At 39.8% G+C, this 17,776-nt stretch overlaps 1 protein-coding gene across 1 annotated transcript; it reads left to right on the top strand.

Moving 5' to 3' along the window:
• The first annotated feature begins 4,465 nt into the window (after positions 1 to 4,465).
• On the top strand, positions 4,466 to 17,741 carry RNEE/G (RNAse E/G-like protein). The gene is made up of 14 exons (XM_089136288.1): positions 4,466 to 4,814; positions 6,020 to 6,123; positions 6,793 to 6,974; positions 7,068 to 7,320; positions 7,408 to 8,525; positions 8,608 to 8,925; positions 9,033 to 9,074; positions 9,644 to 9,768; positions 10,307 to 10,454; positions 11,415 to 11,487; positions 13,445 to 13,557; positions 14,491 to 14,610; positions 14,901 to 15,056; positions 17,117 to 17,741. Exons 1-14 carry the CDS (start codon positions 4,669 to 4,671, stop codon positions 17,294 to 17,296), a joined length of 3,078 nt encoding a protein of 1,025 aa, XP_088992414.1. The 5' UTR covers positions 4,466 to 4,668; the 3' UTR covers positions 17,297 to 17,741.
• The last annotated feature ends 35 nt before the right edge of the window (positions 17,742 to 17,776 follow it).

Below are 17,776 nucleotides of genomic sequence, written 5' to 3'. Positions count from 1 at the left end.
TCTCGAAATACTATCAATAAGATAGTATCCGGAAAGTCTACCGCATTTTCTTTTCTTTCTTTCCTTTATTTCGTTAGATAACTTGTTCTATCCCGAGTCAATCTTTTTATATATAATAGCTTCTCATTTCCACTTCACGCGCTCGCCCTTCTCCCTTCTCCCCCGCCCTCTCTCCTCTCCCTCCCCTTCTCCTGCCTCACTCTCTGCCTTTTCTGTTCCTCTCCTCGTTTCTTTTCCTCTTTTCTTCCCACCTTACTATCCCCTGCTTGGTGTCTCCTTTGTCTCTTTCCCTCTTTTGGGGGATTGCCAACGGTTATCTTACCGACCAAGTAAACTTGATATGAAAGGGGAAATATGCCAAACAAGGTTATATTACCGAACAAACCCTACTATACCGAACAGCATCGCTTGGAATGATACAAAAACATGACAAGACGAGCACATATATACCGAATGAACAACTTATGAAGAAAATTTTTGACCAAAAGGTCCGCCATATATCGAAATATATACCCGGACCCTTACAAAAATTTGAACATGCAAAGTACAGAGATAAGGTATCATAACTGGGCAAGAATATTTGAGAATACAAATAATTTGTACCGACTATGTATACTTAAATCAAAACAGTGGTTTAAAAGATTAGATGTGTTTTACATATCAAAACAAACCAACAAAAAACAAAAAGATCATTCGGCACTCGCATCGATGAACTCCTATGATCGGCACCGCTTCATCCAAGGGCTTCCGGTCGGTAACAATATCTTCCGGCCGTTGAAGGACCGGCATTATCTTCCTCCTCGGGGCCGGCTCCCGTCGAGTCTAGAAAATCCCGGACATCTACCTTCTTCGGCATAGCAAATGGTTTCTTTCCTACCGCCCATGAAGGACGGGGAAGTTTTAACTCATCATATATGCTAGGATCAATGAATCTCTGCAAAGGCTCGAGGTCAATCTCCGGGAACTTATCAACAATGTTCGCATAGGCATCTCGCCGGCCATACTTGAATCCCGGAGCGCTACCTTAGCAACAAAATTCATACATCCTTTCGTACGAACCCATCGACGAATAACATCATGCTTCAAGTCTTCGGTAAGGTTCTCGAAAGATGCAGGACAAGCTCGTGAAAGTTGGTCGGCCAAATCCTTTATGTATCGATCTTGCTCCACTTTCTCTTGCTCGAGCTTAGCCAAAGAAACATCTTTATCCCCCAACGATTGCTTCAGCTGCACGTTCTCAAGCTCAAGTTCGGCTATTCTCTCCTCGGCCGACTTCAGCGAGTGTCGAGATCGCCTTCTCTTCCTTCAACCCAACACTTTCCTCCACGAGACGATCGAACCGACCACTCACATCCTTTATCTTTTCATCAAGATGATGAATGGTCGCCCGATCTCTCCGAGCGGTTCAAATTGCCTCCCCATGCTTGGGTCAAGGCACATACCAAACCGCCAAGAGACAAAAATGGTTATAAATCATGAAAGTTTGGGAAACATAAGATGTTAAAAATTATACCGAGTCATTATATCTTGAGTTCGGTCCGCCCACCGTCCGAAGAAACTCCCGATCGGTAGACATCAAGGCTCCGGCAACCAAGCTTTGCAACTTCGGTACCGTCCACATTGTTATTCAATACATATGGTTCTGGGCTGGAAGTCCTGTGTTCACAACTCGAGAAGGAGGTGGAGCGAGTCCACATTCACTCCCGAACCCGCAATGAATGACATCGATGTCTTTTTCTTGCTCCGGAGGAAGCTCACACTCCCATGGACCTCTTCGGGCAGTGGAGGTATTTGTTTCTTCTTGTCCGACCGTCACGATCGGCTTAGTGGGTATCCTAGTTTCCACTTCTTCCATGTCTTCATCGGCTAATCGAACAAGCCTCCTAAGCAACACTAGAGTAAAAGAGCAGTTAGTCCCGATCAAAGGAAGATAGGAAAAAGCATATGCGAAAAATATGTAGATTCATAAGGCATGACTCACCGGGCGAAACCCCAATGACGAGCCTTGGGGTATTCCGGACAATAGCCATGAACCAAACATGTTCCCTGTCCGGATGGAAGCCGACAATCATCCGCCTAGCCGCTCCTCGACTCGGTTAAACGGATATCCATTTGACCCTTCAATTGGTCCTCGGACCCAATATATTGGATGAAGGGGCGAGGGTGGTTTGACAAAAGTACTTGGGCGCCATCCTCGGGTATTAGCGAGAGTTCCGTACCGCGAAATTACCCGACCAACCACATTGAGAGCATCCGTTTGGATAGATAAAACCACCCATCTTGTTCTTGCTTTTTGGTCATAAAAGTGGAGGAAAAGAGGAAGGGTTGGTCGGATACCTACATTTTTACCCCGACAAACCCCGAATAGATCACATTCCTCCGCTGTTCCCAAACATCCCCGGACACATTCGAATAGTTCAATATTTCACAATGGGGTGGACGGAAGCGAACCCACTCTTTAGAGCATCTTCATAAAGAGCAAACTCTCCCGACGAGGAGAATTAGCCCGTCAATGGTCCGGCTCAGATATGGTCGATGGGATTTCATATTTCCCAGATAATCTAACCTATCTTCGCTTCAGGGAGTCGGACCGTGGAGTCGATCATAATCAATATGATCGGGGTAAGATCTTTATTCTTCTCCACGGATACTCTTCTAGGTAAGCTATCTTTCCACCTTTGCCTTTCGCCTTAAACCTGCCCGAGCACTTCTACCTAACACTAGGTCGGAGTCGCTATCTCATCGTTACTAGTTGTTCACGATCGAATCTTTTCCCGATCATCGGACGCCACTAGAACTATGCCTTCTGGTCGGTTTATGGCGGTGGGTTGTCCCTACTTTCCTTTTGGATTTCGAAACTAAGGAACCTCTCTTCACTATCACCATGGCTTCCTAAAGTTATCAAGGAAGTTTCAAGTAGAAAACAAAGGGAAAGTACAAACAAAAACACCACGAAGAAGCATATAAGACTCCAAAATAAACTGTTCTTTCTGCGAGAAAGCTAGTGGAGCACTTACTTGTTTAGAGAACGGCGTGAAGGAAAGAGCGAGCTTTAAACCCGCTCTCGTTTCTCAAACAAGGAGATGGCTTCAAACACCCAACGTTGCTTCAACGTGCGGAGAAACGCGTGAGTGCAGAGGCGACGAGGAGAAGAAGAAGAGCCCAGGAGGATGTATATCACTCTGCTAATCTAAAGGCTGGCATGCATACATCATCACGGTAAAACCCTCATTTACAAATATCTCATCCACGGCCCGTGCGCCTAGATGGCGTGGGGTGAACGCTCTTCATCATAATACGCATTTATTGCGGCCGCATGCACGTGTCAAACAGGCGAACCCCGAGCGTGCATTGTTTCGTCCTGCGCTATCTATGGTGGGACGTTCGTTTCGTGGGGGTGATGGTCTTCCGCCATGCACCCCTAAATGAGAAAATAAACTCCCTTGGCCGAACACACCGTCCTCGACCACAATGGATTGGGGGCTTTGTTAATGACTAAATGGTCATTCTATATCCCCGGTTTGCCCGGTTGACGTTCGCCGGTTACAACCCAACGATCCCCGTGGATCTGGTAGGACCGCCACATTAAAGTCCATCTTTATAGCAATATGAGATGGCCTGGTGTGGCAGCTCCTACCACCAAACAACCGAAAAGAGGTTAGTAAGGTAAAGGACTCTTCTAAAAGAGTTACTCTCCTACAACAACTCATGCGTTATTTCAATATACTCTATCACCATATACTATATAAAGACCTCTGGTAAACACTAGAAGGCAGGTATTCATACTTCTTATGATCAATTACTTGAATTCTCTATTGGTGTTAAGATCGGTTATTGGTCGACTTGTCGCGGGCGCCTCGCCCCCAGGTCGGCTCGTATCTTGCGGTCGTGCGGAAGGCGGCGGATTCCGTCAACACCAATCAAAGGGAAAGGAAGGCTTCGGTCTATAGCCATTGTTGCACGATAAAGAATTAACATCCAAGTTGGCATGGCAATTTCATGAATTTGATTCATGGAGGCCCCAAAGAAAGTCGCCCTCACCACTGCAGCTCTTCTCAAGCACTGCGGGTTTGCAAGTACATTTACAAACTTCTTTTCTCCTGTCTCTCTCCATCTCTCTCCAGCACTTTGCCATCTCTATACTGAGTCTTCGCTGGTCTTTTTGTAATTTCAGGTGAAGCAGCAAGTTAGCAGCAAGATTCCTAGAAATTTTATGGAGTTCCACTGCCAAAAGTCGTCGAAATATCAGCAAAATATCGCCTGTTGGTGGGGTCGCCAACCACCGACATGCGATTTTTGGCTAACATTTCGAACCTTGGGTGAGTCGCACATTTGCCTTAGTTGTTGGGGATGGATCATTGCCGGCCCAAACCGTCGTGGATCTGGATTATGGGGGCCCGGGCCCGGATAAACGTTCATGCCTGTTCCACTTCCCTCTTCTATGCGTTTATAGTGAGTATTTGGAAAATGTTCTTGACGAGCGGTGCTCGAAGTTTTCTCGTTCTGTCTAATCTAATCTAATCTACAGAGACCGAGCAGAGCAGAAACTCCACAATCCAAAGTTTCTTCCTATACCTGAACTGGAATTTTTGCAAATGGCAACGTTTGCTCTCTTAGTACTTCTAATCTGCAGTTCTACTGACCTGCAATGAATTTGAGCCATTTAACATGGCTTGCGTGCTCTGCAGTCTCAGCTCGCCCGAGCTTCAATCCATGCCAGTGGTGCTCTGCGAAGCACGTTTCCGGCCTTTAGTCTTCGGCCGGCGAACTGTCTCTCGCTCATCTTTTCTTGGCGTCGAAAGGATCCCGTCGCCGTAAGTTTTCTCCTTTTACTTCCCATTTCGTGAGTTTTTCAGGGTTTATCTCAATTCTTTGCACCAAATTTGCCTGTCGGAACTGGTCCCCTGTGTGAGTACTCGTTATTGTTGTATAATTGTGAAGCAGTTTCTCATTTTCTTCTTCTCGTGATTATGTGGAAATTTGATATTACCTTACTTTGGGTTCTTAACTATTCATTTTTATACCGTTATTGACTGTTCATTAAAGTGATTTCAAGCATGAATGTTTGCCTCTGTTTACTTAATTTAGACAATTAATGAACTAGTACATAGTTAAAGGAGATGTGTTAAATTTTCAAAATTATTGCTCTGTGGCCTGAATAGTTTGAAGCACTGAAATTCTTTATACGACCAGAAAAAGCGTTACTTACTTCATGAAGATAGCTTCAAGGGTGTAATTCTAATGTGGCATGCGTTTTCGAATCGGACGCCTATTTCAGTGGGAAAAATGGATCTCCACATCGTTTCTTACTTGTTGAAAGTTAAAATAAAGCCCTTCTAACTTGCCTGACGCATTTCAGAATATATCAGCTGTTAAGTCTTGACTTATTAATTAGGAACTTTTTGGATTGGTTAAGTGTAATGCTTTTGGTTTTTATTGGGCTTGGGTTAAACGCAATTGACATCGGAGCCTTTGACTAGTTCCTACTTGGGAGATTATGCTGATTGAGGATAAAGTTCTGCTCATATGAATTTTACAGTATAACCATCCCCAATTATGTACTGGTACTTTTTGGTTGCAACAGTCCCTGTCATGATTTGGTCCCTAGTTTATTTAATACCAACTGCTCATAGTCTGAATCCTATTACGACATTAAGTCTAACTGCAATAGGGAATTATAACTACAAAAGTAAACTACAACTAAAGACCTAATCTAGATTAAAGGAGCAAAATTGATACAGCCTCAATTACTATTTACTGTCCCACAGTACACCATACCACGGTACTCATGGTACACTTCAACTACAAAAAAAAAAGAAAGATGATTGATGAATGAAAAATCCTATTATATGATTTTTCTTTTTCTTCCCCCCCCCCCCCCCCCCGCCAGAATGATGGGAGGTAGATTCTACATTTTGGTTCATTTTACAGTCTTTAAGATTGACTAATGACGGGCATGACTAACATGGTCGTTTTCATTTTTCCCATGGAGTGTTGATGCATTATTTATTTAAGGCAGGTACATGTGTCACCAGTTGCCATTGCAGAATCAGTACAAGATAACTCCTCATCTGTGGATTCAAAATTGTCTTCCGGGGTCACACGTAATGTGTGTCAGAGAAGGTAATATGTTTGCATGTTTTCACATGCTGCAGAAGAGCTTAAAGTTTCCTGTAATATCGTGGAACTTCAGTTTTAAATCTTTGATGTTGGTTGGATATGCCCATAAGGTGCATTTTGTCATTTCATTCTTGTTTTCCCTATTTCTTGCAGGTAGCTAATGCTGTGAAGTTTATACATGATAATCACTACTTGTTGCACATTGTTATTAAGAACATACATATTGCAATAAAATTCTGTGTGTATGTAGTTGCATAATATTCTCTTCAATATGAAGAAAAGCAGATCCTCCTGGATATGTCATATTGAAATCCTAGCTAGTTCTTTTGGGAATTAGAAAATCTTCTTCCTGGCGAGGAACCGATTTCAAAAGAATCAAAACATGATTTAAATGGGAAAAATATTTTGTTTCACCATGGGTTGAAATTGGTAAAAGAAATTGGTGATATGGTGGAAAAGTATTTCAATTTTCCTGGGGACACTTTCAACAGCCTTCCAGTTCCTGCATATCTTAACTTTTTTTTTTTTTCTGCTAGGGGACTTTAACCATCCAAAACAAGTGTGATCAATTATTTATTTTTGAAAGTTATTACTGAATCTGTGCTAATGTCCCATTAGTTTTTTTTAATTCGTTTTGTGATTGATGATAAACTGGAGATTTTGTTATGTTAGGGAAATCCTCCATATCTTGTCGGGAACTGTGCAAGGTGCTTTGGACCATTGAAGCTAATTTAGATGATGGACAGCTTTTGTATCTAACAGGAGACCCAACTACATTAGGTCATTGGGAGCCTGAGATGGCTGTTCTCATGATGCCTGCTGAACATCCAAATTTGTGGAAGACTGAAGTTAAGGTAATCTGATTTAATTTCTGTTATACTCATGTTTATCTACGTCATATCCGAACAATCTGTTCACCTTAATCTTTTAACTGTTTGATTTGTCAGCTACCTTGTGGGATTAATTTCAAGTACAATTATTTCATAAAAGGAGATAAATGGTCATCTTCTCATTTAGTTTGGAGACCTGGACCTGATTTTTCTTTGTCAGTGCCCCAAACTTCCAAAATAAAGGAAAAGATTATCGTCAGGGATTCGTGGATGATGGTGTGTGCTCAGAGGCACCTGATTCAGTCATGGGAATCGTGGATTTGGGAGTCATACTTTCCTGCACAACCCACAAAACCAGCATCTTCTGAGGGTAATAATTCCATACTGGTGCCTTTCCTTATATCACCTCACCCCTACTTAAGATGCTGAACATTAAATGCTTCCAGTGGTTTGGCAGATGAACTCACAGCATTAGAAAGCCCTCAAATTGATGCCTTAGGGAGAGAGAATTTCTTGGTTGACCCTAGAGTTGAAGAGGAATGTTACTCTGTTGGAAAGGATGATGCTAGTACAAAGGCATGGGATTCTGGTCACATAATCTATGATAGAGATCAGCCTTTTGAGGAGCCCTGGCTGCTCCAATCTTCTGTCTCCTCCCATGATTTCAACGATGAGTTGGGTTCTTCTGTATCTGATGTAGCCAAATCAGCCCAGCCGGAGTTCCTTGATAAGGGTTATGTGGATGATGAAAAACTGGTAACTGAAGAAGGAAGTAAATCAATTTGCACTGGGGAGTCCGTGGACACTGTTATTCTGATTAACTCTTCGATATGTACTATGCAGAGGATTGCCATCTTGGAAAGCGGGAAATTGGTTGAGTTATTACTGGAACCAGTTAAACACAATGTGCAGTGTGATAGTGTGTATCTTGGAGTAGTTACAAAACTTGTTCCCCATATGGGTGGTGCTTTTGTAAATATTGGAATATCTAGACCTTCACTTATGGACATCAAGCAGAACAGAGAACCATTTGTGTTCCCTCCTTTCCGTCACAGGACAAAAGAGAAACAAGTCAATGGTTCTGCGATTAGCGAGCTCAAGGATCTGGCTGACGTCAATGAGAGCAACCCATCTTCAGTTGTCGATGTTGGATTTGTTGATGATATATCAGAAATTGAGTATCATCAGGATGGGCTGGTACCGTTCACACCTGATGATTTGGATGAACATGAAGTGGAGGACGACTTTGATGCTTCAGAGGTTCTTCAAGGGAATGTAAATGGTAGCATGGTTGACAATGGTGGGTTTGAGTCAGATTCTGAGGACTTCTTTGATGGAAATGGACATAACCTACAGCCTAGAGCTACCTCTGACCTCCTTCCAATTGAACCAGAAGGACCCAATGATCATCAGCTATCACCCCATTCCTTCCAAGATGGAAAGGGTTACATTAAAGGAAACAAATGGGCCCATGTCCGCAAAGGGACTAAAGTGATTGTACAAGTTGTCAAAGAGGGATTGGGGACAAAAGGTCCTGTACTTGCTGCTTATCCAAATCTAAGAAGCAGATTCTGGGTATGTTAAATACTATCAAACTCTTTTTCCATTTATTTCATGATATGGTTCTTTATCTTCTACAGTTTCTCCTGGTTTGCAGATATTGAGTACACGCTGTAATAGAATTGGTATCTCAAAGAAAATCTCTGGTCTTGAAAGAACAAGGTTAAGAGTCATTGCAAAGACCTTGCAGCCTCCAGGCTTTGGTCTGACTGTAAGGACTGTTGCTAGTGGTCATTCCCTGGAGGAACTACAGAAGGATTTGGAGGGTTTGCTTTTCACGTGGAAAGATATAATGGAGCATGCAAAGTCTGCTGCTCTTGCTGCAGATGAAGGTGTGGAAGGTGCTGTTCCTATTATTCTGCATAGAGCGATGGGACAAACCCTATCCATTGTACAGGATTATTTTAATGAGAAGGTGGTCCCTCACTTAATAACTGACTTATTTCATAGATTTTGCTTCCTTCTTAGTTTACTTTGTACTTTCGTCCCCGTAGTTTTATAATCGACGGGATCTATTTTCAGGTTAAGAGCATGGTAGTTGATTCTCCACGAACATATCATGAGGTACAGTATCTCTTCACATTAGAATGCAGTCCGGGGGACATTCTTTAGATAATGAGTGCCCATCAGTTTCCAATATGCGTGTGGAGCCCCTCTTAACTAAAGAGAATGACAGCTTTACTAGGGAATTCCTTTTTTCTTTTAGCATTAAGAAAAACCAGTATGAATTAAATTATACTTGTAAAGGAATCAAATAGAAGAGAGAGCAAAGAGAATCATGTTTCAGAGAGAGTTTCAGGCAGTTGACTTCATAATAATGCTTCTTAAAGTTTACATTAATCAGTAGGGGGCAGTAAAAAAATAAATCTGGAAAAACGCCTCATGAGATTCTAAGTATTTATTTTTTTCCATTTGTAAAATTCATTATACTTTTGAACTCGAAGGAATTTGATTGAAAATTGAAATTTAATAATCAAATTTGGTATATTTTGGATTTTGTTACACCATGACCATCACATGAGGTAATATTACAAAAGAGATGGCCATTGTCTTTGTGGAAGTGTCTTGGGATGCTTTTAACTGTGCAGAATTCTTTACTATTGCTGATTAGGTTTTATTTTGTTGTATGTCAGGTCACCACCTACCTTCAAGAGATAGCTCCCGATCTCTGTGATCGAGTGGAGCTGTACAACAAAAGAAATCCCATTTTTGATGCATATGGAATTGAAGAGGAGATCAATGGTATCCTCAATAAAAAGTGAGAATGCCAGTTCAAACTTTTGGCCAATCAGTTCAATATTTAACTAAAGATTTTCCTTAATAGACAATAAAAGGAGGGTACATGAAGTTTCAGTGGGTCTACCTCTATTATGATGTCCAAAGTGTGTAAAAGAATTTGAGAAGTAAGATATTTTCCCTAAATTTTTTTCTTCCTGTCAATTCAGTATAATGTAAATAGATATCTAGAAAATAAGAAACACCAAAAAGGTACTACGACAAAGCAGACAAACCGTGGCAACAATATATTTTGATCCTCTGAAAGATGCATCAGCGATTGAGCTCACTCATTTTCCACACAGATAGAAAAACAAAGTAGTGGTATATCATGGTTCAATGTCTGTGCATTTGTATTTATATATGCTAGAGATTAAGAAACAACCAATCTAAAATGAAGACTTGTACTTAACTACGGTGTTGCTGATGAAACTAGTTCTGGATGTGTACAATATGTATGACATGCATTAGTTGATTGTCATGTTATGGTTCTGATGCTGTTTATTTCTGTTCTCTTTTAGGGTTCCCCTTGCTAATGGAGGTTCTCTAGTAATTGAACAAACGGAGGCATTAGTTTCCATTGATGTAAATGGAGGACATGGGATGCTTGGTCGAGGGACTTCTCAGGAGAAGGCTATTCTGGAAGTCAACCTTGCAGCTGCAAAACAAGTATGTTTCAAACCAGACCTTTTGTCACTCTTAAGGCAAACCTGTTAGATTTAGGAACTTACTAAATCTCATTTTACTAGAAATTTTGGGATCTTAACATTATGTTTGCATAACTTTGTAAGCTAGAGGGGTAATCAAAATTATCAGCCAGATTTTGTAGAATTTGTGCTATCTATTTTGGATAAGAAATAAAAAATTAAGGTTCAGAGACAGTTCTTATAGTACTAAGATGACATCATGTGGGAGATTTTTCTACCTTGCTTTGTTTGAGCAACATGCTGAGTGGTTACATATACTTCAAAAAAAAAATATGACTTGTATAATGCAAAATCATTTGGTTGGTAATGGTCTTGTTCAATGTATTCGGTCTGCGTTAAGATAGGATACACGATCATTTCATCTACTGCAGTGAGTTTGTTTAGTTTGAATGCACAAGCATACACAAGAGGCAGTTCAGTCAGTGTAGTATAGTATTTGTGTTCTTTTTGAGCTAAATGTGCACCTGGAGTTGAAATAATTGCTGTATCTATTGTGTATACCGTTTTTTACCACACAAATTATTCAAGCAAATGGCTTAACTTCCTATGCTTTTTTAAACAAATTGTCCACATGATTAGCACTTCAAAAACTGTGGTAAGAAAATTAATTTTTAAACTTGATTATTAAACACTTCTTCTCCATCTTGAAGTAATGACTATTACGTAACTTGCTTTTATCCTCTTATTTTTTTGAACTCTCTGGATTTTCAATTAGTTAAGCATTCTCTTATTAGTTGTAGGAAGTTATTTTCATGTTATCTGAAAGGAGAAACTACAACAGAAGAGAGGAACGAAATCTCTGAATGTCTTGAAACTTTATATTAGAAGTTTTTTAGCATAACACTTAATTCTGAAGCCTTTCTGTGGTAGCTTTGTAATCATTTTGGTTGAAAGTTTTAGTAAAAGATAGCTACTTTTGCAGATTGCAAGGGAGTTACGGCTCAGGGATATTGGTGGCATTATTGTGGTTGATTTTATTGATATGGATGACGAAGGTAAGTAAAAGAGAGGGAAAAAAAATCTCAGGAATGTGACAGTTATTTTGGCGTGGTTGTTGCACTGAATAGCAACTGTAATTCAAAAAATAAGTATTGTTACTTTCTGTTTATATACATTGTTGTAGCCCCTTATTTAGCAGCTTGGGATCTTGGGATAAGCGATTATAATATGGTATCGGAGTCAGGTCAGATACTCAATCAAGATGAGGGAAGGGGTTTGTGCTGTTGGGCCCCATGAGTTGTTTCCTGTGGTGCCATGTGATGGCATCACATGTAGAGCCTTGTGCGTGTTTGAGCCTCCCCACATGTGAGGGCTGGTGGTATCTGTTCATATATATTGTTCGACCCTTGCAGTTCAAAATCATTGGGAGCATTTAACTCTCTTTATTATCATCTACCGTATAAGATTGGAGTGTATTGCTCTACATACTTGAAAGTCTTAAATTTTAGATTCATGCAAGTTTTGTGTATGCATCTGAACATCAAGGAGTTGTTGAAGGTCTTAGTTTCTGCCATCAAGTTTTTACCATTTCATGTGGAGAAGACTGCTAGGAGCAAGGTTTGAGAACTCGGCCTTGAAGACCAAAACTTAGTTGGATGCAGATATTGCCAAGTCAGGGTAAATTTCCTTTTTCAAATGTTGAAGTCCAAGGGAGATAGGTGTGGGAAGCATAAAATCCGAGATATACCGAGATCTCACTGAGGTCTCACCATGATCTGACTGAGATATCCAAGATATCCAATATCTGAGATATGACTGAAATAATGAAGAACTTTGTCAAGCTGTGTTAATCCAAGGTTTGACATCCATCTCTTGGTATCTCAAAAAACTGAGATATTACCGATCTTGGTGAGTTCTCGAACCATGGCTTGGAGAAGGATGCCAGGTTGAGAACCATTCTCTGTAATGCCTGCACCTTGCAAAGGGCATCTCTGTGATGTATTTGGGTCATCCAAAGAGTCCATTTAGAGAATGATGTCGCCAGACTTTGAATGGGTATCTGAGATTTGTGTTCATTTAGAGAATGGTTCAAAGTTAAAAAAAACCCTATTTTGTTGGGTGTGGGGAGTGGGGCTGAGGTGTTTTTGCATGGTGGGTTGGTTGAGGGGAGTTGTGTAGATTTTTGTGGACCTGCAATAGGGTAACTTAGAACTTCTGGAAGGCATTATTGGTACTTGGTTCACATTTCTCTGTAGTTGACATCATTATCTAGGAGACTACTTTTGAGAAAATAGATATCTTTGTGGCCTGCACCGATAATTTTGACTCTATTAGTTATTGTAATTTGTGACAGGTCTAATTCAATGTAAAAATGTAAAACCCTAGAATATTTGTCTAAGAATACCATCTAACCAAGCTTCATCACTCTTCAATTCCAACATCCTCAATTAACATGACATCTCCAAGCTAAAAAAAGACTACCAAAAAAATATTATCTCTTCATTTCTTCATATCTGGCTAAGGAAAGGTTTGGGTTGGATATAGACATTGGCTAATGGGCTGGTTTATGGGGCAATGAGCCCGAAGAGCTGGGTTGAGCTTAGCTGATCTGCTCAATACTTGGGTCATTCCAGATGACTTTGGGTGCATCCAGGGATTCTGAGGAAATATGCCTGTTTAGGAAAATTTTCATTTGCCAATGAGATTGTTATTGCCATCTGCCTGAATTATGGAGAGATTTCTCCTTCTGAAACTTGTAGGTTTGTGTCCAACTCATTGATTTATAGCAGAAACAGGTTCCAAGTTAGGTGTTATTTCTGTAAACTTGGTAGGTGTTATACTTTTTTTATCAGTTTTGCTAATCAATGAATTTGTTGTGTCTGCTTATGATTGTATCTGACTATTGTTGGAAAATTATTTATTGAAATTGTCAGAGAAACAGCTTTCATTCCATGGTTTGTTTTCAAAGCATTTAAACCACCTTTTGACAGATTCTTATTGACACTCTTCCAGCAAACAAGAGGTTGGTCTATGAAGAAATGAAGAAAGCTGTTGAGAGAGACCGATCAACAGTGAGAGTTTCTGAATTGTCTAGGCATGGGCTGATGGAAATAACCAGAAAGAGGGTATGTTTCAGTGGTTATGGATATAAATCTGTACTTCCTAGTGGCCATGGTTATTAAAGCGGCAAAGCGATTGGGGCTCCGTCTTGGCGTTTAGGCGACTAAGCGGCGCTTAGGCGGCAATAAAGCGATCAAAGTAGTTTAGTCAATATTTTTAATATAACTAATTTTTAATACAAATACATTTTATAATAATCTAAAGTACTAAACAAACATTCAACAATCACATTCATAAAAATAAAAAAACATTTAAGAATCACAATTATGAATAACAATATTATTCATATATAGTTTAGTGAAATTATTTCACAAATTATTTTTAACGTGATTTTTTTGTTAAATATACATGAATAATATTCGAATTGGAATCAGAATTGATGTATACATTTTCCCTTTTTTTAACCAAATAGTGCCGACATGATAAATTAATAGATTTCATTATTCCGATTTCCAAGTCATTGTTTATTTAATGATCCATTAATTATCATGTTGAATATGGCTCATGCTTCACATTCTGTTGTCGACAGGCACTTTGGGCCTCGATTCCGAAATGACTCACATATTTAAATTTGTATACGGCATTGTAGAATAAATTATGATTAAAAAAAAGAAAAAAATAATATGCACAAATTATAAAATGTAAAAAAAAGCAGCTGCTTTAGCATCTAGGCAGCAATATGGCGCAAAAGGCAGCAAAGCGGTAGTGCCTAAGTAAAAAAGCGGTAAGAAATCAGCCCATTAGTTAAGCGGTTACAATTTAAGCGGTTCAAAAACTGCGTTGCCACCTAGGTGGACGCTTTGATACCATGCTAGTGGCTACAGGCATGCATTTAGTTTCCTATGGGTTATCTCATGCAAGTATTTAATTCATCTTGAGATCCTCATTGTTATTTGTGCTTTTAATATAAGTTAACTGGTTATGTGGATTGTTTACAGGTTCGTCCCAGTGTTACATTTATGATCAGTGAACCATGCAGTTGCTGTCATGCAACAGGAAGAGTTGAGGCTCTGGAAACGTCCTTTTCAAAAATTGAACATGAAATTTGCCGGTTGATTGTAAGTTGTCTTGTTTTTATGGGAAAATTTGTCCACTGCTCTGCAGTTCCCTTGTGAGTTCTATAAAGAATTTTGATTTTTGGTGCCAGTACTAAGTTTTTTTTTTTTTTTTGGAAAAACCTCTCTTTCTTTGCCCCACCATTCTATTGATCTTTTCTGCTCCTACTTTCTTTCCTGTTCCAAAATTAAATTTCCTGCTGTTGGTTTCTGATATTTCTATTTTTGTTGCATTCTGCGCATATTATTATTATTACTACTTTTTTTAACAAAAATCTCATTTTCTCTGTCAGGCAATATTGGACAAGAAGGCAGACCCTGAAAACCCAAAGTCCTGGCCGAAATTTTTGCTAAGAGTGGACCACCACATGTGTAACCACTTAACTTCAGGGAAAAGAACAAGACTTGCTATCTTGTGTAGTTCTCTCAAAGTGTGGATTCTATTGAAGGTGTGTTAAACATGAAAATTCTCCCTTAGATCCCGTTATAGCATTTATTATAGAAGAGTTTTCAGGGTGCATGAGGCCCCCATCATTGAGTGGTCTGGAGGTCATATTGTACGTAACCTTGACAGCATCTCATGGGGAGGCTGTTTCTGAATCTTGACTTGAATAGCAACTGTTATGTTGCACCGAGATCCTCCTCTCAATACCACATACATTGTGGGAGAAAGAAAACGTACATGTATATGACATAGAGACCACTATTTCTTTGCTTGCTTGTTATGTTCAACTTTTGTGTTAATTATTGCACTTTTGTATAGCAGAATTATGTCTAAAATTTCGTTTAGTTCATTGTAGCTGATGGTAAATCCGGACGTTAGTTTAGGTGATGAGTCTGGTCTGTATCCATGTAGGCAGTACCAGGTGCCTATGCAAGTCAGGAGATTCAAAATTGGCCAACTAATTTCTGATTGCAATATCTTTGGTGGGAAACCTTGTATGTTTAGATTTTGGCAGATTTCCAGACCAGTATTTTGTTTGCACCAAAAAATATCAATTGATTGCATGATCTGTTAATATGATCAGGCTGATTCAGCCTATGCAACTCCTAGGTCCCTGTGGGCAGTGGATCTTAACCTCTTACAGCATTGTTGGGTTTGGTTTTGTCTTGTATTTTATGGGTCCACATAATTATAATTGGGTTTGTATTGTAATGAGGTTGGGTTATGTTCCATTGCATATTCACATGTATGGGGGTAGAATTTAGTTGTGTAGAAGATTTTAGGGTTCTCTATGTATTGTCTATGTGTGAAAAACACTGATCACAAGCTAAGGGAAGACCAGTTTGTGAGGTGGAGAGGTGTAAGTTTTTCCGAGGTTTTAGTGAAGAACTTCTGGTTCTCTCGGGTAGATGTAGGCTATCTTGCTGAACCATGGTAAATTCCTTGCATCATGCCCACTTGCTTGTCTGAGTTACCCTTGTGGTTGCACATTTGTTCGTAACAAATATGCCTTGTGTGTGGATGTTGGTTATTTTCTGAGCAGCAGATTACTTTTTCTTAAAGACAGAAATTATAGTAAAGCTAACATATGTCAAATTGGAACTTTTTTCCTTAATATTTTCATATTACAATGACAGGGGTAGGACTTCTATAGAGTAAGTTCAAGTAAGAATCAGTGTACAGTAGGAATGATTATTGGTTGCTGTAGAATACCAGAATACATTGGAAAGTACAAGAAGAAAAAAAGTAGGATAAGAGGTTGGGCATAGTAGTATCCAGCATTGGAGAAGAGGTTGGCATAGTCGTATCCTGTGTTGGACCTTTCACCCACAGCCATGTTAGCTGTTAAGCAGTGAATTTTCTCCAAAGTTGAGGGCAAGCATTGCCTCATAATTTCATTCATTGATTCATTGTCATTCCCCATTACATTGGCTGTTTATTTAAGGGCTTAGGGAAGCTTACAAAAATAGGAAGGAAAATAAAAATCTACCAGTGGAAACTAGACTAATAATATAGTAACTAATATAAAATAGAAACTGCAGGGAAGGACAATAAAGTTTGAAATTAGGCGGCAGCTGGAGTTTGACTGGTCAATTGCCAGCTATTTCAAAAAGCGTGCAGCAGTTTTTGGGTCTTGTAGAAGCTCTTCTGAGTTTGCTTGATTTGGTCCACTGCCACTTTAATACAGCCTGGTCAGATGGTCCTGTTGTCGCTGGAACAGACCTTCCCCCCCCCCCCCCCTCTCCCAAAAAAAAAAAAAAAAGAACAACCCCCAAATTTGGTGGATTTCCTTTGGCAGTGCAGGCCAGTCATGGGAGCTACATCAGCATGCCATGGTTTATGTGGCAGCATGTATTTGTTAAATGAAACACATTTCCCTGTTTATACATGTAACAAAGAGGAGTAATCTTGTGAAATTGTAAATGCATGAAAAAATCCTTAAGAAACCAGTGGGTAGATTGAAATTCAACAGATGCAGCTAGAACCATAACTAATAGAAAATTAATCGTGTTTATGGAAGTGCATCTAGGATCATCATCTTGATCATTTGTAAGTTTGATGCAGGTTGCCAGAGGTTTTACTAGAGGTGCATTTGAGGTGAAACCATTTACAGGTGACAAGGCAAAAGATGAGCGTCATCCAGTAGCCATTTCAAGACTGCGGTCAACTGAGACTGGGTCTTACATTCCTGGCACACAATTAACTCTGGTCCCAATCAAAAAGTGGAAAACTGGTGGTAAATGAAGTTGTTCGACTTAGCTCTCTTTGTTCGTGTCATACAAAGGCCCGGCTTGCTTCCCTTTCATGTGGTGCTGGCCTTAGCTTCCTTTGGAGATCTTTTTTGACATGAAATTACTCTTTGGATTAGGTATTGTTTCTCTCACCAGCTTCTTGCTATCCAAGTCATTGTTGTATCATATTTGTTCATTCCATCCAACATCAAAATTTTGTTTTTTTTTTGTTTTGCCCTCTCCCCCCGGTGGTTGTTTTAGTTATAATCCAGATCACCTTTGTAGGCTGTAGACCCATGCTATCAAAACAGAGAACCTTTGTGTGCATTGTGTTGATTCTTTCTTGAAGTGACATCTAGATCTTGTAACCATCAGTTATAACGAAATATGCAATTCTTTACTTTTCTTCCTTATCAAAAGAAAAGAAAACCCCCCTCTATATCCATGTGGAGAATTTCACTACTTTGGCGTTTTGGTCTTGACCTTGCTCTGT

Source organism: Hakea prostrata, chromosome 10 (genome assembly GCF_041222555.1).
Source record: "Hakea prostrata isolate BN-2017 chromosome 10, UWA_Hpros_2, whole genome shotgun sequence".
Classification (NCBI taxonomy): domain Eukaryota; kingdom Viridiplantae; phylum Streptophyta; class Magnoliopsida; order Proteales; family Proteaceae; genus Hakea; species Hakea prostrata.
The sequence above is the reverse complement of the archived record's forward strand: the minus strand, read 5'-3'. Positions and strand labels throughout refer to the sequence as shown.

Bases quoted from the DNA above. Each gene is read 5' to 3' on its own strand.
- RNEE/G (XM_089136288.1), top strand. From the start codon at position 4,669: ATGGCTTGCGTGCTCTGCAGTCTCAGCTCGCCCGAGCTTCAATCCATG. The intron at 7,321-7,407 runs GTAATAATTCCA...GTGGTTTGGCAG, and splicing joins AAAACCAGCATCTTCTGAGG to ATGAACTCACAGCATTAGAA. The intron at 9,769-10,306 runs GTGAGAATGCCA...GTTCTCTTTTAG, and splicing joins AATGGTATCCTCAATAAAAA to GGTTCCCCTTGCTAATGGAG.